Below are 27,404 nucleotides of genomic sequence, written 5' to 3'. Positions count from 1 at the left end.
GTGCAAACTGAATCATCTGTGACAAAGGAACTCCCATTTAAAGAGCACCGCTAAATACGCAGCGGATAAGTATGAGTCAGCTCATCGGAACCGAAGAAAACAATTTATAATCGCGCTTGGTTTTAAGAGTTTCAGTTTGGGGAGAGTAGCTGCCGTGTTCTTGTGGATAGTTTCTATCCGAGGGCTGAAAAGACTCAAACACTGTGTTGATTTTTCTACAACGTTATTGAATTATCACCCTGTTTAAGGCTGTGGTGAATAAATCTGTTTGTAGAACGCCATGAGTGAGCCAAACCAAAAACACTATGGATGCTACATATAGCATTTAACATGGTCTTTTAACCATATGTGTAAGAGAAGCAGTAGCTGTTACTTTCAGTGGCCACAAGGTTACTGCTGTCAAACATTGAACTCTAAGACTGTGAGATGGATCTATTTAAAAAGCAGCGATTCCCCTGGGTTACAGTCACCAGACATCAGCATGATGTCACCGACTTGATTCTTTTTCTCTGATCAGTGCGCTGCGAATTATACTAAATCCTTTAAATAGATATTAAACCTCGGAGGCGTGTATTCTGGTCAGAGTTTGCATGCATCACAACGGTCACCTCTGGCTTCTTAGTGACACAATGTTGAACTTTAGCTTAGCTTCATGCTAAATGAAGCCTCACTATTCACAGAGCCACATTCATGTCTCTGCCTGTACAGTCTGAACGTGACCAGTTTGATTGACCCTTTATGGCCTAACATGATATACAATAAAAGGCATTTATACCTCTTGAACTTTTTGACATCAATAAACAAACTTTAATGTGTTTTACTGAGTTTTATGCTGCGGATCAGGGGCCTGCAAACTCTGGAAGAGCCAGGCCAGCAGAATAAAAGTTTGGGGCCACAAATGTTGGAAGATCTTTAAGAAATATCTACCAATCTATAAAAAAATGTGTCCTCACGTTTACAAAAAACATCATTGTATTTCTATTTTTAGATTTTAAAACAAAGAAAAACGTTTAAAAAAACTGCAATGAAGTGGGTGGACACATTTTCTTTGGGATATTGATATTTTTGGAAAATACTACAAAAAAATTCCTTTATTCCTTCTAAAGTTGGTCTTTTTATATTTGGTGTTTTTACAATGTGAAGCATTTTGAAGTGCCTTGTTGCTGAAATGTGCTATGCAAATAAACTTGATTGATTGATTGATTGGGCACATAATCTGAGCCTGTAAATCTGACTCAGATTCTGAAAAAAGTTTGTTGGCCCCTGTTTCAGAGCGACATGAAGCATAGCTATGGATATGAACTCCCCAAAATTAAAAACAAGTAGAGTCCACCTGCGTGTAAAATAACATCTACACAGACGAAGGCCAACACTGAAAGAAACCTGGTCGGGAAACGTTTCACTGTTGGTGTGAGGATGGATGGACAATCCTGGATGAAAACCTGATGAAAGTTATGAGAACATTGTGAGCAGAAAGGAGGATGAAAAGAGTCAGGAAGAGCACTTTAATGCTCTTTAATTTTTAATGATAATCAGACGTTTTCCTACTACAAAGCCACTAAAATAGAGGTGGGAAATATGGACTTCAAGTTTTATCACGATATTTTACGGTGCTATGATGATAACAATAAAAGTGACAACTATTTATTGTTTATTACTCGGTTTTTAGGTAACTGTGTGGCACAGCAGTCATAGCCTCACAAACACAAATACTGCTCTTCAAACACAAACTAATTTGAATAACAAGCGTAATTTGAAATACGCTTCCATAGGACACCAGCCACATAAAGTGACACATAAATATATTGTATCCCTAACAGTGTAGCCGCGTTTATTCACATTTTTGAATTTATTGATACATGTTGATTGAACAAACGGTGAAGACAAATAGTAAAAAAAATAAAAATAAAAAAAAATAAATCAATCCTGAAAATACGGACCGTTTTAGGGGCTTCTAAACATCACTATTTGGAATTTGGATAAATTTATCACGATAAGTGATAAATGATACAATAAATTTCCCAGCAGTACTCTGAAGCCATCTGATAAAACCAAAACGATGACCATACATGTTTACTCGTCCCTGACTGCATTCCTCTCAGCATCCATACTGAAAGTCACATTTTCTGGTTCAATTGAATTGCGGGCCACATAAAACAGGCGGCGAAGCAAATCTCTGCCTCCAGTTATTTTGACATGTCTATCCTCTGGAATGCTTTCTATCCAAATCGGCAATATGAACGCTAGCAAAAGAAAAAAAAAAAAAAAGAAGGCCAAATAGCATCTTGTGTATCTCTTAGGTCCTGTTAGCTGCTGAAACGTAGCTCAGATCTTGCATCTGAGCAGCTGTGCCCCTCTCCCCCCCACTCCACCTCCACTTGTTGTATCCCACACTTGAGCTTCGACGATAGCCAGCACCGGCAGCCTTCATCTGCCATCAGCGGTGGAGATGATTTAGCTCAGGACGCACGTGAACCGTGCGGCCCCCTGGGGTCGGTCTGTATTATTTCACAGCGAGGACCTCTTCTCTAATGCGGCTCCTGGCAGCCTGACGACACTCGGAGCAGGCCTCCATCAGCCGCAACGCTAACAGGGACCGCCGCCAAACACTTTGGAGCTCCCAGTAAACCATGCAGTGACAGTGGAGATTGGATCCTCACCAGGGCCGTATACGCCTCATAAATGTTTAATTTCCCTCTCTGATTGTTATTGATACAGGCGGGGAGGGGCGCCGGGGCGATTGGTGGCAACGCGAGGGTGCTCATGCCTTTTGTCTTCATTTTTAATATTCATGTAATAAAATGCTGCTGCTGCTGTGGAGGAATTGAAAGCGCGAGGTTTCCCCTTCGCTAAAGCGGCTCACTTTGTTTTGCCAGAAATAGACGGAAGATGTGAGGAGAGTTATCAGCAGCTAAAATCACAGGTGCCTCAACCTGGGTGAAAAGAGTTCGTCTCCCGGGGGCAGAAATAAACCCGGAGGTGGATGCGGCACACCAACACCAGTCGACTGGGGAGGGAGGGACGAAGGAGGGTGGGAGTTACAAAGAGGAAGAGAAAGTGACATAAGAAGGTATCCTCCTTTTCCTCGCTTTGTTTGGACTGGGACGGATAAATTTCCTCCCCGCCGCGAGAGTGTCTTTCCATGCTGACTGAAGCGCAGCGGGACTGAACCAGCAATTAGACAGTGAGGAGAGAGGAGGTCTGGATTGGAAGTGGGAGGTGGTGGATGGGGGAGAGGGGGGGGAGCGAGGCTTCGACAAAGATGTCTCTGGTGGAGAAGAGTGGGATCAAAGCTAGTTTTAAGGCAGAAAGGATGCAGAGGATGTGGGTGCAGGGATGGATAAAGAAAGCAGCACTTTATCTTGCCGTTTGTTGTGCGTATGTAGCGTTAGGAGTGTATATAATCCCTGCGCTCAGCCCCATCAAACCTACACACGCAGTTTGTTTGCCCTCTGAAGAATGCACGCTTCATGTTCAGTGAGCACAACCTGCCACGAAGAAGTCTTCAGACCGCTTGTTTCACTTTTTGTCCTAACCACAAACTTGATGTGTTTTATTAGGATGGTGTGCAGTAGGTTCTGACAAGGTAATTCATAATTATTAAGTGGAAGGCAGGATATAGGCAAACCTGTCACAATACGCAATTAATCGCATAATAAACTGAAAATTAGCTCAATAATTTCCATTCTGACGATTAATATTTTTTATGACATGTCATAATCCATTTAATATACGGTTTTATTTTTGCTTTATTTGTTTTTGGTTGTTTTATTTGGGATATTTAAAATATCCAGAAATGTTCCTTTATTAGTCTTTGAGAGGGGCAACTTGCATTGCTATCGATGTATCACTTGAAAATTATCTCAAAATGACAATATTATCGTTCACAGCAATAATTAATGGGGCAATTTATCGCCCAGCAAAACTAGTTATTGTGACTAATAAGTATACAAGGTTTTCAAAAATGTTTCATGAAAACAAATTTTTTAAAAATTGGGATTACCTTTGTGCACAACCCTTTTTAGCCTGATACCCCTAAAATAAAGTCCAGAACATTCTTAAACAAAATTTGTGTCAAATGTTTCTACTGCTTTGTGCACCAAAAACTTTTGTTTGTGCCGTTATCTTTATTAAGATTTTAATAAAAGGTTTTTAGAAGTCATCAGCGATAAACCTCCCCTCCGCTACCCACATGAGCAAATCAATTAATTGTGTTACAAATGTGCTGGTTTGTGCATTTTGTCCTCTAATTTTTGTTTGATTTTGTAAATATGGAGGCTTTGGTTGACCTTTGACATCTGTGATCTCTGGAAACTATTTTTATTAACATCTTCGAAATGATCGAAGCACAAATGAAAATTTTTGTTGCGCAAACGTTTGACACCAAATTTGATTGATTTGGGGAAGATAATTATGTCCCTAATTTTTTTTTAATCAATTATATCACAGCAGGTTTTATTTGTATGCTGCCAAATTGCATCAATGTGAAAAGAGCTTCCATATTATTTAATTTTACCGACTCATCTACTGCAGAGGCAGCTATTTATTTAGAATCTAAGTTTAACAGGAAGTTTGATCGGCACATTCTGCCCCAACTGGACATTTGGAGACATTTGCGTTCTCTTTGTGGCCCAAAATGAAGATGAGTTTGACGCCCCCGCCCTAAGTGGTTCTACAAAGTATTGACTCGGATGAATAAACTAGGGGTGAACAGATTGCAGTTTTCTGGCCGATCCCCAATTCCTTTTTTTTTGTTTGTTTTTTTCCTGAAATGTTGCAAAATATACAAATAAAGTTGCTGAGTTGGCAACAGTGGAGCGACTATTGCAGACATGATCTGGTGGGCCGTCAGCTGAACCGCTCTCACAGCGCAGCAGAAGAGAACAGCGGCTGATTTTTAGGTCTTTGCTGAGGTAGATAAGATCATCTTCACATGTAATTGTCGGCCGATCGCAGATCTCCCAAAATTAAGGAAATCAATGCCGATTTATCCATGTATCCCAAGAATAAATGTGACATAAATGTAAAGACATTAGAAAATCCGTTTCCCTTCCTCAGGTCACAGTTTTGCCTCTGCATTGTGTTTACATGAACTGTAAATGACACATAACATGACCGAATGAGGGAAACGGATGGGAATACTTTTGTCAGTCATTTTAGATATTACCAAACAGGTTGATCTATTAGTAGGTTTTCCGTAGGAGTAAGAGTTTGCCTGCGTGGTCGTTTTTGGTGATGATGCACCGATTGTGTTCTTTGAATCCACTAATTCTACCCTGGTAGATTTGTTTTTGTTCACCAGCACATCTTCTAGCTGAAAATATAATAATAATTAAAAAAAAGAAGGCTTGAGTAAATATATGCAAAACTTGCCACTCACATTTCAAAACAGGCTGCGCTGCGGCTGCTACTTAAAGTCAAAGCTTTAGTCCTCTTGAGTATCTGGGGTCGGCAGCAGAGGTTGCGAGTGAGCTTTGTGGATTATCAGCATGTGCAGATATGCCTCGAGGACGGAGAGACGCGAGAGTCTGTGGTCAGAAGCCTGGATGTGATGAAGGCTGGGTAATCTCTTTCGCCTCCTGTTGCTGTATGTTTGGCCTTTTACCTATCTATCTATCTCGCTAATATCCTCTCTCTGCCATTAAATGCTGAACCACAATTCTGCACCAGAGAGCAAAATAATAATAAAAAAAACAAACAGGGGACAAGAAAATAGAGTTGAGAGGAAGAGAGAGAGACAGAAGAGGGTGAGGGGGAGAGAATAAGAAATGCGAGCAGATGGGCAATCTGTGTAAGCGAGGTAACTTGATGAAAGGAGCAGAGAAACAAGAGAAAGAGGTGGTTTAAAGGGTGGAGGCAGATGGATGTAGAGGCAGGACAGGGAAGAGGCAGATGGGTGGAAAGGACTGAAAGATTATACAGACGGATAGTGGCTTCTTTTGCAGGATGACTGTGATTATACGTAATATGACATTTGCAGGGCCACTGTCCGCATCAACGTATATTTTTTTTTTTTTTTTTTTTTTTTTTTCCCTCTCGACGATTCCGCCAGTGGCGTGTTTGGTCCAGTGAGTTAATTAGCTGCATGCATCAGTACTCACCCCTGGTCCCATATGTATGTTCCACACCTGGTGCTATTTCCTCTCACATTCACAGATTCACATCCTCCCCACACCCACACCCTCCATCTCAACACGACTCACCCATTTCGCAGCAGTCTGGCGTTTCGCGTGCCGGACCGCCGAGGAGCGTTGATGAGTGATACCTGCGTCGAGCGGCCCATGCTCGGTGTCGCCCCCCAAGGTGCTGCTGGGGATTGTCATCTGTCTGTGTTTCGTTCTCCAGCTGCACACCGACATGGACAGAGGGGACGGGCGCACCAAGTACATGCTGGAGGGGGAGGGAGTCGGCTCTGTGTTTGTCATCGACGGCAACACGGGCAACATCCACGTCACCAAGGCCCTGGACCGTGAGGAGAAGGACGAGTACCGGCTCACGGCGACGGCCACCGACAGGGAGACGGGCCGGGCCCTGGAGCCCTCCTCCGAGTTCATCATCCGGGTGCAGGACATCAACGACAACCCGCCCATCTTCCCCGACGAGCCCTACGTCGCCGTGGTGCCGGAGATGGCCAACATAGGTACGGCGCCGGAAGGGGAAGAAACGTGATTCTGGTAGTGGCGGAAGATTGAGACCGTCTGAAGTACGTCATCACTTTTAGTCACTTCTGCCCAAATCAGTAGAGCTAGAGATCTGTGGTGAACGGTAAACAAAGAAGTGATCAGTTACTCAAAATAAACTTTAAAGCTACAATATGTCTAATGTTTACATATTTGTTAAAACTGTCACCCTGTTGTGACAGTATGAGACAGCTAATCTATAAAATCGATCTTCTCCACCTCCTCCATGAGCTGCTTTAGCGATCTGCAAAAATGCGCCAGTCAAAAACAACCAGAGACAGGAGGAGAGTCTTATCGCTGTCAATCACCCTCATATAAATGCTGTTAAATGTGCTAATGGGGAGAAACCACTCACCGTTACAGGAAAACTGCTTATCCGCTGTCATTGACGGCTATGCTAACTAACATTAGCATTCATAGCAGCTCCTCAACTGATGGGGAGAAGCTGTAGAGTAGCAGAGCGCAAAGGGAAGGGTGTGAGCCGCACTACATAAGCATGATTGACAGCGCTAAAACCCTCCACCTGGCTCTGATTGGTTGATTCTGCCCAAGTTGTGTATTTCTGTAGTTGGCACAAGTGAGAGTTTTAACAAATATGTAAAAACACACACACACACACACATATATATAAAAGTTTCATTCTGTAGCGTTAGGTGGTTTAAGTGATTATCTGTTCTGACCTAATTGCTTTTCTTTAAAACACAAAAGCTTGTAAACACCAAATAAGTGTAGGTGCTTTGTTTTAGCCAGTCTTCTGCAACAAGTGGGGGAGGGGGCTCGCTGCACTACTCACTGACCCTTACAGACATTGTAAATGTCATTGTCTTATTATTAAAATGGCTTTGATGATATGACATAAAATGTGATCTGTTTTGAAACTGGAACTAAAGCCTCAGAATGCCTTGGTGCCGGTACCGATACCAGTATCAGTACTCGGTCAATACCTAGTAGAGACTACATGTGCTCCTGCTGCAGGTCAGATGCTAACATTCACCCTAAACCTTGTGATGATATAAGGATCTTCTTTTCCTCCACATTCGCTCATGCTTGTCGACGTTTCAGTTGTGGTAAACATTTAGATTTAGACTCCAGCCGTTTTCTTGTAGATATTCTGGCTAATTAAAATCTCCACACATCTGCCTTACTTAAATGACATGTTCTCTTGTCTTTCCCTTCTTGATCAGGAGCTTCGACAAGAGGAGAACATCATGTCATGTTTTCACACCAAGGAAACAGAAAGTCTTGAATTAGTAACTAGATATTCCTGAATTTTAAGCTCCAATTACATGTATTTCATTGGAATATTTATGCCTACCGGCAATTGTGACACTTTTGCCGGTAGGCAAACTCCATTATGAGGGTTTTCACCCTGATGATTTTTCTTATTTTCCTCAGTGCTGCAATAAAAGGTGAATTCCTTTTAAGACGGCCAACAGATTTTTTTTTTTTTTTTTTTTTTATCAGAGGTGCCAATTAGTCTGCAGGGTGCTGCATCTGATCACGGACTCTGCATTAGCATTCATCACACATTTCATCTGAGGAGCCTAAGATTATCTCACAGCCTGTCCAACAGCGGCTCGCGCATTTCAGCCAGGATTAAGCGGTGGACTCAAAATCAAACCAGTTGTCGATTTTCAGATACCCTGGAGAAGAAGTCATGCGCTTAAACTTTTCTGTGCAAAACTTGAATATCAACTTTTACTTCAAAGAAATTTTATTCTGGTCTCTTAAGCCGATATTAATTACAGGTCTGCTGTTACTAGTTGGGTTTTCTCAAAGCCTTTTCATTTGATGAACTCGTTCTTTGTCCTTGTCCCTGACTTCGGCAGCATGTCATCGCAGTCTTCAAGCCTGAACAAGCTTCCTCGGCAGAAAGATGCAAGTTTTAGGGTAACATTTTCTACAAAGTCGGTGAATGTGTGAACCTGCACGTCCTGGTTAATCGTTCTACTCGTTTTGTTGTAAGTCGTTATTTAATCAGCTCCCATCCCAAATTTGAGCTCTCTACAGAACTTTCAGCTGCGTTTTTCTCCTTCTTAATCAAATTTTTCTGTTTCGGTTTGACTGCAGCAAAAAAAAAAAAAAAAAAACAGAAAAACGTTTGAGCCAGATGAAAGAGCACCACATGAACTCCATAAAATTTCCGTCACTCTAAAACTCACAGAAGAGGTTTTTGTAAGGGAAAGTGACGCAGAGTGGAATCGCTCGGTTTGATATGGGAGATCTTGACTGATCGTTTCATGCGAAGTTGTTCTGAAAACCATTTGCTCTGGCTGATGAGCTCCATCAGGGTGATTTTCAAGCCCCAACAATGTTCCCTGCAGAATTGCTGCATCCTGCTACCTCTGCTAAAAAAAAACGATTCCCAGGCAGACTTACTTATAATACCACCAAGGGGGAAGCTTTGAAATCAAACTCTGTCTCAAATATGGAAAGCCGAACCCCTGGCGACCTAAATACAACTTATGTAATTTTGAATCTGATCAGGGAGGTTTTTTGGGAAAAGCGAGGCTCAAACAAACTCATGAGTCTTTCGCGGCAGATCGGGTTAACATCTCCGGTCCAGAACGGCTGGTAGTTGAGTTAACTCTGAGGAAAACTCAAGTGAAGTTTGTAAAAAGTGTCAGACATATCAATTCAGCATGGCAACTGCTGGAAGGACAAAAAGAAGATGCCGGTGCGGCTTGACGTCATCCAGCTAGCAGGTTATCTTCACAGTTTGTTACCACGGTGATAAGTTCAGAGTTATATTTAGTTTTCTGCATGGAACTAAAACTAACACAACTAACCAACTAAAAGTTCCACTAGCAGATTATTTCACTTATAAGACGGGAAAATGTCTTGTTATAAATTTTAAAAAAAAATCTACCTGTGCAACTAGACATTAAGGAATTATGTGCATAAAACAAACTAATATTTGCTGAAATATTTGTATGTTGGTTTTGTCTCATTTTAAGAGCAAAACCAGACCAAAATTACTTTGTAAGATTCTATGTTTTTCTTTTGCAGTGAAATAGTTTCTATGCAACAGACTGTTAATAACAAAGATCTAATTTAAAATAACACTGGTTAATCCCCTGAGGCTTTTTTTTTTTTTTTGCCTTTTTATGCCGGATTGACTCTTCAGTGCTAAGTGGCCTTTAAAGCAACAAGCGGGGCTCAAAGAGAGTGAAAGAAAGCTGTCAAAGTTCGAAGACAAGCTTTAGAAAACTTTCAGAAAGCCCAGAGGGAACCGCTGATCATCACCGCGCCGCCAGTAAATACAAGGAAATCTGGTTCTGCTGAGGCTAAATATAAAGAAATTGGCTTCAGATTGCTGTAAAATATGTAGAATCAAATTTTCACTTGACACATTTTCTTTCCACACTTGGGCTAAACACATCGCTCCAAGCATGAGATCAAGGACGACATTTGGAACATTTTGTGAGCAACAGGGAGGCAGGAGGAATTGCATTATCCCATTTGGCCTAACAGATTTAACCACTGAATAGGCAAAAGGAAAGAGTTTGGACCTAATAATAATAATAATCTGATTTTAATTTGGAGCCTTGCCTTTTGCGTTTCGCAGGCACTTCCATAACCCGGGTCACGGCCACAGACGCCGACGACCCGACGTACGGAAACAGCGCCCGGCTGGTCTACGGGATTTTACAGGGCCAGGACTTGTTCTCTGTGGATCCTCAGACAGGTTTGTTCACTGTCGGCAGCAATTAGCGCCGTTTCATAAACGGTTTCTCCAGCTGATGGGAACACTTAAAGTTAATCCTCATCATATGGTTACGTTTTATCCGTTCCCACCATATGTTCGGCAGAAAACTAGATTTTTCTCTCTCTCTCTCTCTTTCTCTCTCTGAGTCAGTTTAGGGAAAGAGAGGTGGCCTGGAGTCGCATGTTCAGAAATCTCCTCGTTTTAAAATGTATGACTCGCTTTGACGCTAACGCGAGGAGACGGCGTGTCACTGTGAAATCTGGAGCTGTTGTGATTCTTCTTTTTCTTTTTTTTTCTTTTTTTTTTGTTGTGCTCCCCGCTTCCCTCTCCACCAGGGATCCTACGGACCGCCGTACCTGATATGGACAGGGAGACGCAGGACGAATATCTGGTGGTCCTCCAGGCCAAAGACATGGGCGGACATCTGGGTGGGCTGACGGGGACCACGACCGTCACTGTGAAGCTGAGCGACGTCAACGACAACCCGCCCCACTTCAGACGCAGTGAGCGCACCGACCGCCTTACCGGATCGCCACGTCAGCCGCAGTGGCTTCTGATCGTAGCCGTAGCGACGAGCGTGTGAGGATCACTGGACGATAAAGCGTCCTGCGATGACAGAGAGTTCGGATATTTTCCACCTCGTTTGGGTTCAGGATGAGAGCTGAGTGTTTCTTACCGAGTCGTTGTTATGGAAACTCGCTCTCGCATAGCGTGAGCTGCAGAGGAAGTGAAATCGCAAAAGTATCGATAACCCTTTGTCAGATTACAACCATAAATATGAACGTACTTTAATGGGGTTTTATGTGATCGTGCAGCAAAAAAAAAAAAAAAAAATATTTTCTGCATTTTGAATATGAACTGAAAAGTGTGGCATTCACTTGTTTCCAGGCCTGCTGAGAAGCGCAGTTAAAGAGGATGGTAGAGCCTCTGTGGACAGCAGCTTTTAAGTCTTGCTGCAAATTCTCTGTCAGATTTAGATCTGGACTTTAACTAGGCCATTCCAGCACATGATTGTGCTTTAATCTGAACCATTCCACTGTGGCTTTGGCTGTATGTTTTAGAGTCGTACATCTGGAAGATGAAACTCGCCCACAGCTTCATGGGTTTTGCTGCTCCTCGCAGGTTTTCTTCCATGACTTCCTCCAAATAAATGGGCTAACGGGATCCTTCACTGCGATCTCTTACAATCTGAAGCTTCACTTGTTGGTTTGGAAGCACAGCTTCTACACTATTTCTTCTGTTAACTCTTTGAGGTCCCTTAAAGGGACAGTATTATGTAAAATCGACTTTTTTTTTAGACAGAGGCCCAATTTCAACCCGCTAAATTACAAAGTCAAATTTCTTCTAAGTCAAATTTGACATATACAATATTTTCATAACTGAAGGTAATTTTACTTGATTGTGCTATAAAACAGTTCTATATGGCTGGAAAACACACACCACTGCCCCTTTAATTTTGTGCTTCATCTGTTTCCTTTGACTATAAAAATTGCCTTTAATAATATCCATAAAATAATATTTATTGACATCGTTTTTTTCTCTCTCATCTGACCAGAGCGTCTTGTTCGACTTGTTTGCTGTGTCTCCTGTTTATCTTGAGGCTATCCGACTGGTTTTGATCAAAACGTTGGTTGCGGTTGGTTCTTTTCTGCTCTTCCCTCGTTCTGATGAAGAATTGAACTCTGATCTTTAAATCTCAGAACGTTCGCTGCTTTAATCTGCTCCACGAGTTTCTCTTCGACATTCCCACCTTACTTTTTGGTTTTCCTGATGCCTTGTTTTTTATTTTGTTTTGTTTTTTTGTGTGTGTGTCAACACAAATGTTTGCTCCTTGTCTCTGCTCATCACATAAAATCCCAATAACACACGGGGGCGTTTGTGGTTATAACGTGACAAAATGTGGGGAAAGGTTGTGTGTGGTCGGGTGTGAGTAATGTTTCATTTTATTTTATATTTTATTTTATTTTATTTTACTTTACTTTGCGAGGCACTCTATGTAAGCATCCCATAGTGGTCCCTAAAGTTTACACGGACTGCGTCTTGATGCAGAAGAGTGAAAGATCATGTCCCTTTTTTTCCCATCAAAGCTTTTTCCCGGTTCCCCGCTATTAATATTTCATCTTATAGTTCAGTGCTTTCTGCTTCAATAGACAGCAAAATCACTGCAGAATGTGTCCAACACTTTCAGCAAAACCCTGCATTTCTTTATATACTACCTCTTCCCTGTATGCTTTTCCCCGCCGTCTCCACTCACTGCCATTCATCTTAATGTTTAAAGCCCCCCACACCCCTCTCTCTTTCTTCCTTATGTTGATATATTGTGCTGCAATACAGGCGTTTTATGGAAGCGATATTATAATTCCAGACAGCACCAGCATGTTATTTATTTACTGATATCTGACGATATATCCCCACTTCACTGCAGGGCGTTATTTTCACTTTGACAATAATGCCACAGTTTTAGCGAATGGCTCATTTGGCATGCTCTTTGAAAGCGAAGGGTGTGTTTTTATTTATTTATTTATTTTTCGGTTTAATGTGCCTGTTTATGAGGAGGAAGCGCCGATTTGATTAAGGTGAAGTCTTTCCTCGGGATTTTTTGCTACCGTGCCGCATCAAAACGAGCGGCACTCATTACGGGATGCCAGGTAGACGACATGATCCTCCGCCGGTCGCTGGCTGGCCTCTCGGCGCCTGCAGAGCGGACGCTGCTGCCTCAGTTAAAACAGCAACAGCAGAACAGATGAACTCTGTCAGGCTGCAGGTCTCCGTTTGAAAAGCTTCAGTGTTTGTGCCAAATACTGTAAAAGCTACATTTAGGTTGGCATGCAGGGGGAAAAAAATTAAAAGGTTTCCCCATTAAAAATGTCAGATTTGACTCTCAATTTTGATTGTCAGTCTGAATTTAAATTTCAGTCTGGTCAAGGTACGGCGGTGGTAGCGTGATGGTGCGGGCATTGCTGTAATTGAAGAAATTCCCAAAGGAGAAAAGAAAACCTGCTTCCTTTGGGTTTCAGTGCAGTTCACTGATCTGAAGCAGAGGTGAGCGGATCGATCCAACAATATCGATTATATCGATACCAAGTCAATATCGGTATCAATTCCAGCGTGATAACATTCATGGTTTAGTTTGTGTTTGTTCATTTATTTCAAATTGACTATGCATGACATATAATAGTTAGCCAGTATATAATTCATATAAATATAATACATTGCAATGCAATAAAGACAAATTAACAAAACTCTTCCATAAAAAGGAGATTTATAATAATAGGATAGAATGGACTTTATTGATCCCCCAAGGGGAAATTGCTTATTCGTTGACAAGCTACTCCATGTGAGGTAATAAATATCAATAATACAAATATAACCATATGAGACAAAGTTGATAACAAATGAAAACCATTTTTATAAAAAAAATGTTTTTTTTTATTTCCTTTTGCAGTTTTGTTTTTATCTTTGTATTGTAATCTCTCAACTCTACTGCAAAGAATATTTTGCTTTCAAATGATATATTATTTTGTATTTTAGCAAAAAAATCCACAGAAAGTCATTTTGTTTCTTTTTATCATAGAGGTTGGTCATTAAAGTATTTTGTAGCCACCTATAAAATTAGTGCAAATTCTGCCTTAGGTTTCAACAAAATTCTTCAAAGGAAAAACCATGAACATATATGAAGTTTGATGTATCAAACTTGGATAGTAAAAAGTATCGGTATCGGTATTGGTGATACGGAGCTTGTATTTACCTGGAATCGGATCGATACAGAATCACACCTCTAAATCGAAGAACACCAGCAAATGCCTCTCTGATTGGCTTAAAAGAAGCAAAATTAAGGTTTTGGAGAGGCCTAGTCAAAGTCTAGACCTAAATTCAATTGGCATGCATGAACACATGCTTTTCATACTTCAAAGAGTGTAGCTAAATTGAAACATTGTTGCAATGAAAAGTAGGTCGAAAGTCATCTGCAGTGATGCAAAAGACTCACTGCAGTATCTTTGCAGTGATACAACCAGTTATTAACTTTAGAGTCCAATAACTTTATATATTTATATATATATATTTTTTTTTTTTTTACATAGAACAAAGTTAGTTTGCATACTTTTTTCCTTTGGTAAATGTTAATCTTTATTTGAAAACGTAACGTTTTGACATTCAGTGGTTTTAACTCTCATTGTTTGATGTTCTTCCCTTATGAAGTTAATTTAATGTCACTATCCATTAATAATTAAAGAATTTAGCTTTTTTTATACATACTGTCAGTCGCAGAAATGTAAAGTAAACATTGCAGCTGTTTGACATTTACGACGTCAAGCCTCAGTTTAAATTCATCTCCATGTTAACACAGAGTGATCATCATCCTCATGTCTGTTATTCTTAGCCTGTTCAGTTTCCATTTCCTGACCAGAACCACAGAAACGATGCTGAAGGTTTGAAGATAATTGGTCTGAAACCAGAAGTTTTTCAGAGTTTGAGGACGAACATCCCAGAGGAGCTCCGGGCTTTTTAAGAGACGGCGCGCCGAACGGAGATCAGAAATCATTACAATAATAGTCAAACGGAATGGCTCAAATGTTTAAAGTGATTTAAGAGTTCAGATAGAGTATTACTGTGGAGAAACCAGAAACTGGCATAAATTATAGAACACATCTTTTAAAGAGCCCTGCAAAGTATTTAAATCCCTTGAAATCCGTCACATTTTGTCACATTACAGCTTCAGTGAGTTTTACTAGGAGTTTAAGTGATGGCCTGACACAAAGTAGAGTGTAATTATGAAGAGAATTTGTTTATTGTTATACAAATGGAAATTCTGGCAAGCATTTGTACTCGGCCTCCATGTGTCAATAATCTCTGCAGCCACTTTGTGCTGGAAGACGTTTTTGGTGAATTTTGGTGATTTTTGCTCTGCACAGCAAAAGAGCAAACGAGCTCAAGTGAGGTTAGATTGGATAGACATTATCTGAGAACGTCCGTTTAAGACTCCAGGTTAGATATGTCTGGACTTTGACTTGGCTGTTTCCAGCGCTGGATGTACTTTGAGTTAACTCGCTCCATTGCTGCTCTGAATGTTTAGGGTCGTTGTTTCCCAAAGCAAAAACCCTTTAAAAAAACAAAAAACAAAACAAAAAATAAAAGTTTTCTTTTGTTTGTTTTTTTTAAAGATCTGCTTTTTAACGTTTTTGCTACTTCCCTCCATCATGGCTTGTGGTAAATTGCAAATGAGTTTCCTATTACTTTCCTTCTACAATGGCTCTCCTCTTCTCTCTCCTTCATGAAGTCCAGATTTGTGAAACATATCAACAGACACGTCGCACATCTGTAGTCTCACCTGAGCCGGAGATCCCTGCACCTCCTCCAGAGTCACCATGGGCCTCTTGGCTGCTTTTATACTTAACGCTCCTCCTACTCCTGGTTTAAACCTCCACCCACCTTTGGCCGTCACAGGGCTACAAAAGAGGATTAAAAACATAAAAATGTAATTAAATTCAGGCGGGGTTTTTTTCTTCTCAGAATTCTGACTTTTAACTAATTCTGATACTATTTATGTCCAAATCCAAATAAATACCCAAACATGCATAGCATGTTAATTATGTTTTTGGGACATAATCACATAACTGTTTCTTGCTTGTTAAAGGATTTGTAAACCTGCACTTCATCCACACTGAAAGCTCATCCAGAATGTATGTGGCAAATTTGAGTTCCAAGTTGCTTAAACAATTTAAACAATTCTGACTGTGAGGAAAAAAGTCTGAATTTTTTTTTTTTCTTTCCTCAGTGGCACTAATCTTCTTCCGTACAGAGCAGCTGGATGTTGGTGCTGAACTGGATGTGGTTCAGAGGTGTCAAACTCAAACACATGCCACACTTTTTAGTTTCTTCATTCGTTATAAATTTTGAAAACCATCTTTTCATTTTCAATCTGTCGCATAAAATCCCAGTAAAATTTACCAGTCAGTTTGTGGTCGGAGTGTTAAAAACTTTCAGGCGTATGAATGTAAACAATCCAATTAGGAAAACAAAATAAAACAATCTTGGAAGTTTTTTGTTTTTTTTTACTGAAATATAGATTATTGTTTTAACAAATTAAAAACTCCTGTTTTCAGGAACTGTTTGTTCAGGTCAAATGAAATTTACTACACATTTCAGCAACAGATACCAATTATGAAACAAGTAGCAAACAATACAATTTGAAAAATGACATCAGAATTATGAAGCAAATATTCATCAGATACATTTATCATTGATCCAGTTATTGTGAATCAAACGCTGACCAGCCGGGTTTTTAGCTTCTAGTTTAAAGAAACTTAAAAGTTTTGCAGTTTTCTAGAAGTTTGTTCCAGATTTGTGATGCGTAGAAGCTGAATGCTGCTTCTCCGTGTTTCGTTCTGGTTCTCTGTGTTATGTGTGAACATTACGCTCAAAGGAAAACTCCCATGATGCTTGGAGTCTGCAGCGTTAGCTCCATGCATCTCTGTGCACCATGATGTATCTAGGATGCCAGCTTTCTCGCTTTAAGACACAATTAACACGTTTTTTTATGCATCCATGCCACACACCGGCCCTGTGAAGCTGTGAAAAACCAACATCTGATGATATCGCAGCGAAAAGACGAAGAGGGTCAGAGCCTGCGCCGACCGGAGCGTTTTTCTTGTTACTATCAATAAATTACACTAATAGCTCCACATCTCACTCCCTTTATCACAAAGCTGTTATTGTCTTAAACTTTAATTCTGTTTTTTTTTTTTTTATTGAATATCTCTTTGCAGTTGTTACAAATTAAAGAAATATATTAGGTCTTGTATACCATAAAACGCTTAGAACAGCAATCAACAGGGTAGAGGCAGCTTAGCTGGGTTTTATTGTCCAGACTCTTGGTGATCAAACTCATCAAGGTCATTCTGGTGGACGTCGGCACAAACCTGAAATCTGTCGTTGCGTTTAGCTTCAGGGCTGCAGCTAACGATTAAACTAAACTAATGACAAACATCAGCACATTATGCAGAGTTTTCATTTAACCACTGGAGCTTCTTTTGTGCAATATAACAAATACATTTAAAAATATTTTTAGATAATAATTCCTTTTTTAAATAAGAAAATGAAAAACTTTTAGCCTAAAATGCAGCAACTTAGCATTTATTTAGTAAACACCTTATTATTTGTAGCTAAAATATTCTTCAAGTATCTGAAAAGCTCGTTGACTTTACGTCAATACAATAAGTATAATCTGCAGATTTATTTATTTATTTATTTTTTTGATTAACTAATTAATAATTGGACGGCAAACAGTGACTAATTAATTTGTTTGTCCAGATTTTTGAACCAGCTGAAGCTAAAACTGCCAATTTGTGCCTGGGTAGATCACAGAAGTTTTCTTTTAATCTTAAATGCAAAATTCATGTATTTCTTTGTACAAGTTTGGCTTAATTAATGCTCCAAATATGTTATTTTACTGACCACTGACCTTTTTCTGAGTCTGCATACTTCAATTAATCATTGACTAAATTAGTTGACGATTATTCCATTAGTCGATTCGTCACAATTAATCTGATTAATTTGTTTCATTTTGTAACTATGTCATGTCCAGAAATCCTGTTTTCTGCAGGAACAGCGTTTACAGTCCACCAACAGCACCTATCAGAAATGAAAAACATTTATTTGGAGACTTCAAGCTTCATGTTTGTTGAAAAATCTACTGCAAGAACAAAAAACGCTTTATTAATATACACACTCTAATATATGTACCTACATTAAAAATCAAAAATAGCAGCCTATTTTTTCCATTTGGTTCATTATTTTGGTTAAAGTAAATACTTTCTAAATTTTTATTACTGCCTCATAAACATGTTTACTCCCCTCCTCTGCAGCCACAGCAGCTCTGTATAATTCATTTTTCCCCCACAGAAACAAGGTGCTGTTTACCTATATTAGCATCGCCTCGAGACGAAATGTTATTCCTCGAATGATTTACTGCGATTGTCGCACCGACCAATCGCTCCTGCGACACAAGCAGACCTGTGATATACTGCGAGAGCCGTGATGGAGAGCGAACAATGCTCCAAACTTCATCATGAAATCTGCGCAGGGGCAGCAGCTGCATGCATTAGCGTAATGCCAGCTTTGTTCTGAGCCCCAAACGGAGCCAGACAGCGTCCTCATGAACATTCAGTGCCAGCTCTCAAACCCCTCCATTCATTGTGACCTCCTCCTCCTCCCTGCCACCCCGCACCCCCCCTCCCCCTCTCCTCCTCCGCTGCAGGTGCGTGGTCGTTCTCTGTGTCGGAGCTGGCTGCACCTGGTGTGGAGGTGGGCCGTCTCACTGCCACCGACCCTGACCTGGGAGAAAATGCACAGCTGGAGTTTACCATCCTGGACGCGGAGGAGGCGGACATTTTCAACGTCACCGGCAGAGCCAGGGAGGCCGTCATCGTGCTGAACAAGGTGAGCGGCGATGCGGACGCATGCACGCTGAATGTGCGAGAAGCAGCTGAGGTTTATCACGGAAAAACGGGCACCAAAAGCTTTTATGGTGCCCTGGAAGGGTCATTCATACCCCACTGACCTCTCCACAGTTTGTGAAGCTGTAACCACAGAGCTTTGGGTGTTTTATTGTGGTATTTTGTTGTAGACCAACACAAACTGGAGCAAAAATATGGAGAAAATTATGCATGCAAAGCAGAAATGTGTGGCACACATTTTATTAAGTCCCCAAAACTTAGTAGCTTTTCAGCAAGATAAGCTAAAACGTTAGAAAATAAAACCAAGTAAATGATTCCTTATTATAGATTGTTTAAAAGTACTAGTTCAACTGGAAAATTGTTTGACTTATAAACCTTTTTCCATGTCTTAAGTCAAATAATTTACCAATATTAAGACATTATTAGCTTAAAACAAGTCTTTGCATCTTGCTGAAAAGCGCTGAGAATATCTGCAACAGAAACTAGAGCAAAAATTCTTAGTAAAGTTTTGTGTTTCTGCGGTGAGCAAATGAAAATAGTATGGCAGACATGGCAGTCCACCTAAATTGTCAAACAGGCAAGAGGCCCCATGGTGACTTTGGAGGAGCTGCAGAGATGCACAGCTCAGAAGGGAATCTGTCAACAGGACAACTGTTAGTCATCCGCTCTGCAAATCTGGTCTTTATCAAACAATGGACGCAAAAGACAAATTTCTTTTACAGACACCTGAAGATGATGAGTCCAATTATGACCCTCCATGCAAAATGTCGTGTTCAATAGAAAAGACTCCAACCAGACTGTAAAAATGACAGAGGCTCTTGCTTTACAATGCTACCTAGGTAGCCAGCTAGTTTTCACTTGTAACATGGGAAAAATGTCTTGTTATAAGTGAAATAATCTGACAATGGAGTTAGTACTTTTTAATCAACATCAGGGAATTATTTAGTTGAAACAAGCTTCTACATATTGCTGAAAAGTCACATGTTGGTTAGTTTCGCTTTATTTCAAGTGTACGAAGATATTTGCACTGAAGACAAGGCCAAAATTACTTAACAAGGTTTTGTGTTTTTGCAGTGTAGCTAGCTGTTGCGTACATCATGGCTAAGTGTAACTTTATCGCCAGTTAGCTGGGTGATGTTCGTCTTAACCATTTTCTCCTTTCTGTTGCCAGCCCATACAATTCATTTATTTGCTTTTTTTGTGTGTGTATTTCTGTTGTTTTACAGGTCTTAAACTCTGTAATGATCTTTAAAATGTCTTAAAATTCTTATATTTTTTGTGGCAAGACTTTAAAATCGAGGTTGAAGCGTGAGCTCATTCACAAGGAAGAAATGTCCTGAATTTCTCTCTGTAGATGTGTGAGGCTGATGGAGACATACACCAAAAAGCTCGCAAACGTAGCGGTAGTGAAAGATGGTTCAATAAAGCTTTGACCCAGAGGAGTTTTGTACATATTTCTAAAGTATGTAATATTTTCTTTACCCACCACTTTGTGTTGGTTTACACACAAAATCCCAATAAGATACACAGATGTTTGTAGCGGTAAAGGATGAAGCTGGAAAAAGCTGAAGGGGTTTGAATAGTTTTTTAAACCATTGCATCAGCAACACTTTAAACATCTTCTGCTGATAGTGTCAACCCACCGGTGTCCTGAAGGAAGTGATGATGATGAACTGGACATCAGCTGGTCAGAGACTCACTCATTGAAAGTGAGGCCTTGTTAAAAGAACAGGATTTCGACTTTTAGGGCTTTTGATAACATTCTGTGAGATTATCGAAGAAATATTGAAGGACAAGATGAGGCTCGTCATTAATTAGACAGGGGGAAAAAAAATCACCCGAGCCGCATAAGAAAAGAAAGAATGGAGGAAAATACCGTAAGTGAATGATGAAGTCTGCGGCTGGATCAGAACCAAAGCAAAAAATAACTCGCCGTCTCATTTTTTCTTCTTTTTTTTTTTTTTTTTTTTTTACAGCTTCTGGATTACGAAATGTGCAATTCGTATACGTTTTCCGTGGAAGTGGCGAACCCGGTTGTTGACCCCCGGTTCATACGGAAAGGGCCCTTCAAGGACCAGGCGACGGTCCGGGTGATGATCCTCAACGCCGACGAGCCGCCGCGGTTCTCCCAGGCCGTCTACCACCTGGACGTGTCCGAGAACTGCCCCCCCATCTGCGCCGTCGGCCGCGTCCACGCCGTAGACCCGGACACGGGACAGAGCAGCAACATCAGGTGACCGACTCACCGTCGCTCACACACACACACACACCACTCACACACTCATTAGCCTGCGATTCCTGACTGTTCCTCGTCCCGTATCCTAGGTACTCCATCGATCCGCAGTCGGACCCCGAGGCTTTGTTCCGCATCGCCTCCGACAAAGGCTTCATCAGCGCCGTGGTAGAGTTGGACCGTGAGCAGGAGCAGTGGCATAATATCTCAGTCATCGCCACACAGAGGGGTATGACAGACCGTGCCGCCGCGAGTCGGTGTCGCCGCGGCGACACCGACTCGTATTTCACCCAGTGGAGAGCAAACGGTGGATTTTTCTGTAATAACTTGAACATTAGCGTTCATTTCCCCCCCTTCTCTTGTCTCCCTTCCAGACAACCCAAATCTTGTGTCAAGGGCTGTGGTTGCCATAGAGACACTGGACCAGAATGACAATGCGCCAGAGTTGGACAGGCAGTACGCAACATCAGTATGTGACTCCAGTGCCCCGGGTCAGGTCTGTTCCTGTTCAGCCCTAGCCTGATAATACACTGCTCTTCATTTTACCCACTCAGTCTCTACAGCCACTGTACTTCCTAACATTTTGGGGTTTTTTAACTACACAATTAAAGCCTCCGCATCGTTGACTCCCTGCTTGGCTTTATAAATGATATTAATGACAAGAGCTAAACATTTATCTAGCGCTGCAGTTTCCGAAACTGAACTAACTCGAGTGCAACATGCAGCCACTGCTGGACTCTCCTGATGCAATTAGATACTTGAAAGTAGAGGCAGAAATGTTGGGTTTGCATCAGCAGTGCTGAAGAAAAAGCTTTCTGTGGGGATGAGAAAGGGGGATTGTCAGCTCCTGGAACGGCTTTTTCTGCGAAGAAGTCAATGCGTGAGCAATCAAACAACGATTATGGGATTGTTTCACAGTTTGTCCACATTGCTTTGTTTTTTGGTTTTCATTTTCTCACTTTGATGGATTTTTATTGTTATTTAGTGTGACAGACTAACACCAAGAGCTGCATATTTGTGGAGTGAAACAGAAACGAAGCAGAAATGGGTCCAAACATTGACTAAGAGTAGCTTTACTTCAATAGTTTTACTGATTCGTTATCCGTTCCGTTTGTAGTCGAAGCTCAAACATTTTGACTTTCCAGTCAGAAAAGTCAGCTGGAGCGCTCAAGGAAGTCAGACTTCCCACTCAGAACAGTGGGAGGAACTCCGGCTAGTCCCAGTTATAATGTGCAAGACTTGTCGTTTCAATTTGGCAGCTCCTCAAATCAACAGCAGTAAGGTGTGTTGGAAACATCCTCCAGTCTGACTGAGCTACTTGGAGAAGAAGAACGTCTGTGTGAAGTTGGATGAGACAAACTCTTCTCCTGTAACTGCAGCAGAATTTGGTGCTGCAAAGTGTTGAGCTGGAGATGAATAAAAGCACATTAAAGGAAGCACACCTTTAACAGATTATGAGTTTGTCTGGGCTATACAAAACATGTTACATTTTTTTTTGCTACATTTTTTTTTTTTTTTTTTTTTGCAGAAAACCAGTCTTAGATAATGAGAATCAGTTCTGCCTGTTCCTTTCTGAATGATCTTTTTTTGGGCCTCTTGTCATTTTAAATCCAAATAAGCTTCTGCTGGCCACGCCCCCTCAACTCAACGCTTACACTCACACATGAAAATGGCTGCAAAACAAAAGTGCAGTTATACAGCTGTACATCTCTGAAAAGCAGTGCACAAACAACAAGAATGCAGCAAGTGGTTTCTAAATGATAAGCCAACAACAAAACACTAGTCTACTCTAGCAGCCATTGTACACAATGCATACAGCGGTAAACTCACACTGCAAAAAAGAAAATGGAGGTTCAGCTTTAAAAAATGTAATTCATTTGTGACATGTAATCAAACCAAACATGCTGGAGCTCGTTGCTCTAGGTAACGGGGTTGGGCTCCCCTGGGGTTGCTAGGTGATGGCAGTTCCTGCCTATTGGTGTTTCAAACATCCAGACACCAAGAAAAATGAACTTATTTTTTAAGTTCTTGGGATGTTGCAGAAGCAGTAGAAACCCAAATGGAAGTACAAATATGTGCAAAATTTTAATTTTGCATCCTAGGTTCCCTTTATGTTTGTAACTTGTAACAAGACATGCAGAAGTTCAACTTTACTCCATATGAACAACAGATTACACTCTGCTGGCCTGTTAAACGACTCTTGGGGAATCCCCATCAGCTCTATTAAAACAATTCTCCGGCTCTTTGCTCCGCAGGTCGTCCAGGTCCTGCGAGCGGTCGACAGGGATCAGGGAGGACAGGACTCTCCGGTCCACTTCAGCATCCCTCCTGAGTCCAGCTCCGCTCTCAACCTCTCCATCAGAGAATCTGGAGGTCGTCTCCCCCTCTTTCCCCTACAGCCGCTATTTCACATTTCACGCAGAAATTCGACGCCCGTCGATTAGTGACAAGAGAGCGCTTTGTGCTTTGCTGTGCAGTGACATGCTTGATGTGTTGTCACATCATCAGGTGTGACAGCCAGCCTGGTGCTGCAGTCGGCCTTGGAGCCGCTCCCTGGCTTCTCATCCTCTCCACTCGCCCTCGACGTGCCGGTGGTGCTGCGTGACGGGGCCTCGGGGCTGACCAACACTGGCACCGTCACCGTCACCATTTGCCCGTGTCTGCAAGGCGGCATGCAGACGGAGAACCGGGGCAGGCAGCGGGACCCGCGGTGGGAGAGGCACGTGGTCTGCCTGCCCGCGCCGTCCGCCTCGCCGTCGCTCATCTTCAGCTTGGTCACGCTGCTCGCCATGCTGGCCTGTGTCACCACCCTGCTGGGTGAGTTCTGGGGGTGGGGAGGATTTTGTGTGACATTTCTGGGAAACAGAAAACTTCCCAAGTATGTTTTTTTTTTTTTTTTCTTTTTTGAGCGACTTGTATTTGGAAAAGACGCTGAGCGGTTGTGTCAGGCTTGCTTCTGGAACATCAGTGGAGTATGTGGGCATGTGTCTGTTCTTTGCCCTTTAGTGGTGTGTGCTCTCTCGCTGTCATTGCGCCATCAGAAGCGAGACTCCCACTCACCCTTTGAGGAGGATGATGTCAGGGAAAACATCATATCCTACGACGACGAGGGGGGAGGGGAAGCGGACACGGCCGCCTTTGACATCGCGGCGCTGCAGAGCATGCACAGGATCCAGCACATGCACAACAGCGGGAACATGTGAGTCGCTCGCTCGCGCGCCGCCGTTGCTCTCGGCTGTTTGCGTGTTCAGTTGTTTTTTGATCGCTGTGATCTTTCTCGCTGTCTCTCTCTCTCCCTCCTTCGGCACGCAGATGGTTCACCCAGCAGAATCCGCCCAGAGCCAGGACGTACAGCTGGAGCCGTCACCCGCGCCCGGCTCTGGGCCCCCAGCAGCGGCCGGGCTCGGCCCCGCTCTACGGGCGCCTCTGCTACGGCGTCCACACGCTGCCCGTTCTCAGAGACTACCCGCTCGGGCCGCTGGAGGCGGGCCTCCAGCTGGGCAGCGTGACCCAGGGCCTCGCGGCGGGTCACGGCGCCAATCATCTCCTCGTCCCCGGCCGGAGCACCTTTGAGCCTCTGCTGCGCTCGCCCGAGACAAGCCGCCGCGGCTTCGAAGCGGAGCATATGCTGACAAAGAGCGCGGGCGCAGACGGGAACCAGAGCGGTGGGGTGAACGCGGCTGGCGCCAAAGGGAAGGAGGAGCAGGCCAAGGTCAGAAAACTCTGCGGAGCAAAACAGTTACTCACAGCTCGCTGTTTATGTTTTGGGTTTTTTTTGTTTGTTTTTTGTCTTTGAACAAGTTCCAACATTATTAGGCCTGTGAGAGAGAAAAAGCGATTAAAGTAAACTTATAGAAAAGTCACTGAAAGGTCAGCTTACCTTACAGTGTCAAACATTTAAAGGGATAGTTCAGGATTTTTCAAGTGAGGTCATAAGCAGAGTTATAATAATTCTGGGTTTTTCATTATAATTTAGTTTTATTTGGTTGTGACTTTTTCTTTGTCTAACTCACTTTCAATTAGTTTTTAGAGTGTGTTTGCTAGTTCTTATTAGTTATTGTCTAGTTTTAGTTTAGTTTACATAGTAAATTCAAGTTTTGGTGCAGAAATCAAAAAGGTCAAAGTATTGTGGTTATATATACATCAATTGGGTTACGAATAATCAACAGAAGATGCCAGTTTCAAAAAAATGTATTCAATTATTGTTGAACCACAAGCTGACTCTGGAATTCAAGCCCAACTTTTGCTGTCGCCATTTTGTGGACCACCACAGGAGGAGTGTGGAGTGCCGAAATTTGCCGACAGCCGCTTGTATTGAGAGAAAAAAAAAATCAATTCCACATCAGTTTAAAAGGCTAATAAATAGATTCATAAACAAGAAAATGAAGGATATAATGTCTATAATCTCAGTATGTTTTAGATAAATGTACAATATAGTTCCAGTTAGTTTAAATTCCTGTTCTAAACATGTACTCAGCGAAACATATAAAATGTTTCTTATCCAAGTGTAATAGAAAAACAAGGGAGTGTAAAAGTCAATAAAAACCTTCACACATTGTTTTCAGAAGTGTTGCACATGGAAGTAGCTCCTATAATGAGCTCAGCAGATGCACAGTTGTTAAAAAAAACTGCGATATATAAATATGACTTAAGAGGAATTTGACTTCAAAATTTAATGCCTTGAAATTGGGCCTCTGCTCTTTCTGAAACTCCACCTTTAACAACATTTTTAGGAGAGTTGCATGGAGAAGTAGCTCCTGTAATGAGCCCAGCAGACATCAGTTCCACCAGGTGTTTGCTAGTTGCTGCTGGCTAGTCTGAAGGAGCTGAGCGGAGGGCTAAAGGGGGTGGGCTGCTCTTTGAGGTAAAAGCTCAGACGCTCGGAAACACAGAATGGTTGCCACGGGAGATTAAAGTATTTCTGAAACGTGCACGAGAGAATCAAGGCAACACAGCAGGAATGTTTTTGAAAAGGAAATGACATTATAACATGACGTCAAGTTGAAAAAAGTCGATTTCACCCAACATCACCTCTTTAATAACCTTCATTCAGATGTTTTACTAAGTAAGTTTTTCACTCAGATTGATTACCGATGACACTCCGGCTCCCACCGCCATTCCATTCCCCACATAAATAAAAATCAGCTTCCCTGTAAATAACCATAAACTGCAACAACCTTCTTGACACTCAAGTTATTTTATGACAGTGAAAGTCTGTCCACCCTCTGGGACAAACTAATCTGGATTTATACTGAGTGAAAAGTTAATCTGATGCAGCTCCAACATTTCGTGCTTATAACCCTTTCACACAACCTGCCTTAAAACTCGTGAGCTGCATCTGTTTAAAATGCAACACTTTATCATCAAATCAATACACATCTTTTATGTCAGGTTTATAGTGTGGCCCACAGTTATTGGCAAAGATAACTGTGACTTTAAATAATTGTATTTTACTGCAATGAATATATATCTACATATAAATCTTATGTGCATGTATTCAGTAGAGTAGAAAAATTAATTTTAAGAAGTTGTTCAATTTTAGTGTTACACCGTTGATTTATGAAATGTCGTTCGAGCATTTTTTTTAATGCTTTACGTTTTAGTTTGATTAGTTTCTATGGTCTTCTAACTAGAAACCCATATTTATATATATACACAGTGAGGGTATGAGTGGTAGAAACATACAAAGCCAAGTTGCCATAACAACCACTGCATGCCATATACATGCCAGCTGGTTGTTTGAGAGGCATGGCGAAAAAAAACCTGGCATAAATATAAACATGTACAACCCCTGGCAAAAAGTATGGAATCACCAGTCTTGGATGAGCAGTCATTCAGACATTTCATGCTGTAAAACAAACTCAGATCAAAAACATGATACAATATTAAGGTCATTCCAAAGTGCAACTTGTTGGCTTTCAGGAACACTCAAAGAAATGAAGAGAAAACATTGTGGAAGTCAGTGAATGATACTTTTATTGACCAAACACAGGGAAATAAATATGGAATCACTCAATTCTGAGGAAAAAAGTATGGAATCACTCAAATTGGAGGTAGAAAAAAGGACACACCCAGTCTATTTCCTTTCCCTAAATGGACACCTGCCCCAGATTAGATGTGCCCGTTAGTGTGCAGTTCAAAACACCTGCAGTCATGACACCTTGGAGGGCTGCTGGACGAAGTGGAGTGGCGAGAACCATGACTCCAACAAGAGAAATGTCCCTTGAAACAAAAGAGAGGATTGTGAAACTTCTTGAAGAAGGTAACCCTTCACGCATGGTTGCTAAAGATGTGGGCTGTTCACAGTCAGCTGTATCCAAGATATG

At 41.6% G+C, this 27,404-nt stretch overlaps 1 protein-coding gene across 1 annotated transcript in view; it reads left to right on the top strand.

The window, feature by feature from the left end:
• Nucleotides 1–27,404, top strand: part of cdh24a (cadherin 24, type 2a) — a 39,276-nt gene that overhangs the window by 5,177 nt on the left and 6,695 nt on the right. Inside the window, exons 2-11 of the mRNA XM_088005162.1 lie at nt 6,346–6,640; nt 10,249–10,368; nt 10,725–10,892; nt 18,647–18,828; nt 20,822–21,078; nt 21,171–21,307; nt 21,453–21,574; nt 23,334–23,451; nt 23,587–24,277; nt 24,391–24,790. Coding sequence (XP_087861288.1) covers nt 6,346–6,640; nt 10,249–10,368; nt 10,725–10,892; nt 18,647–18,828; nt 20,822–21,078; nt 21,171–21,307; nt 21,453–21,574; nt 23,334–23,451; nt 23,587–24,277; nt 24,391–24,790 — 2,490 coding nt within the window. The remainder of the gene's footprint in view (nt 1–6,345; nt 6,641–10,248; nt 10,369–10,724; nt 10,893–18,646; nt 18,829–20,821; nt 21,079–21,170; nt 21,308–21,452; nt 21,575–23,333; nt 23,452–23,586; nt 24,278–24,390; nt 24,791–27,404) is intronic.

The sequence above is a fragment of the Poecilia mexicana genome, unplaced genomic scaffold, assembly GCF_051168715.1.
Source record: "Poecilia mexicana isolate PSO_F unplaced genomic scaffold, ASM5116871v1 scaffold_4, whole genome shotgun sequence".
NCBI classification, from domain to species: domain Eukaryota; kingdom Metazoa; phylum Chordata; class Actinopteri; order Cyprinodontiformes; family Poeciliidae; genus Poecilia; species Poecilia mexicana.
This window is presented reverse-complemented; position numbering and strand designations above follow the sequence as displayed.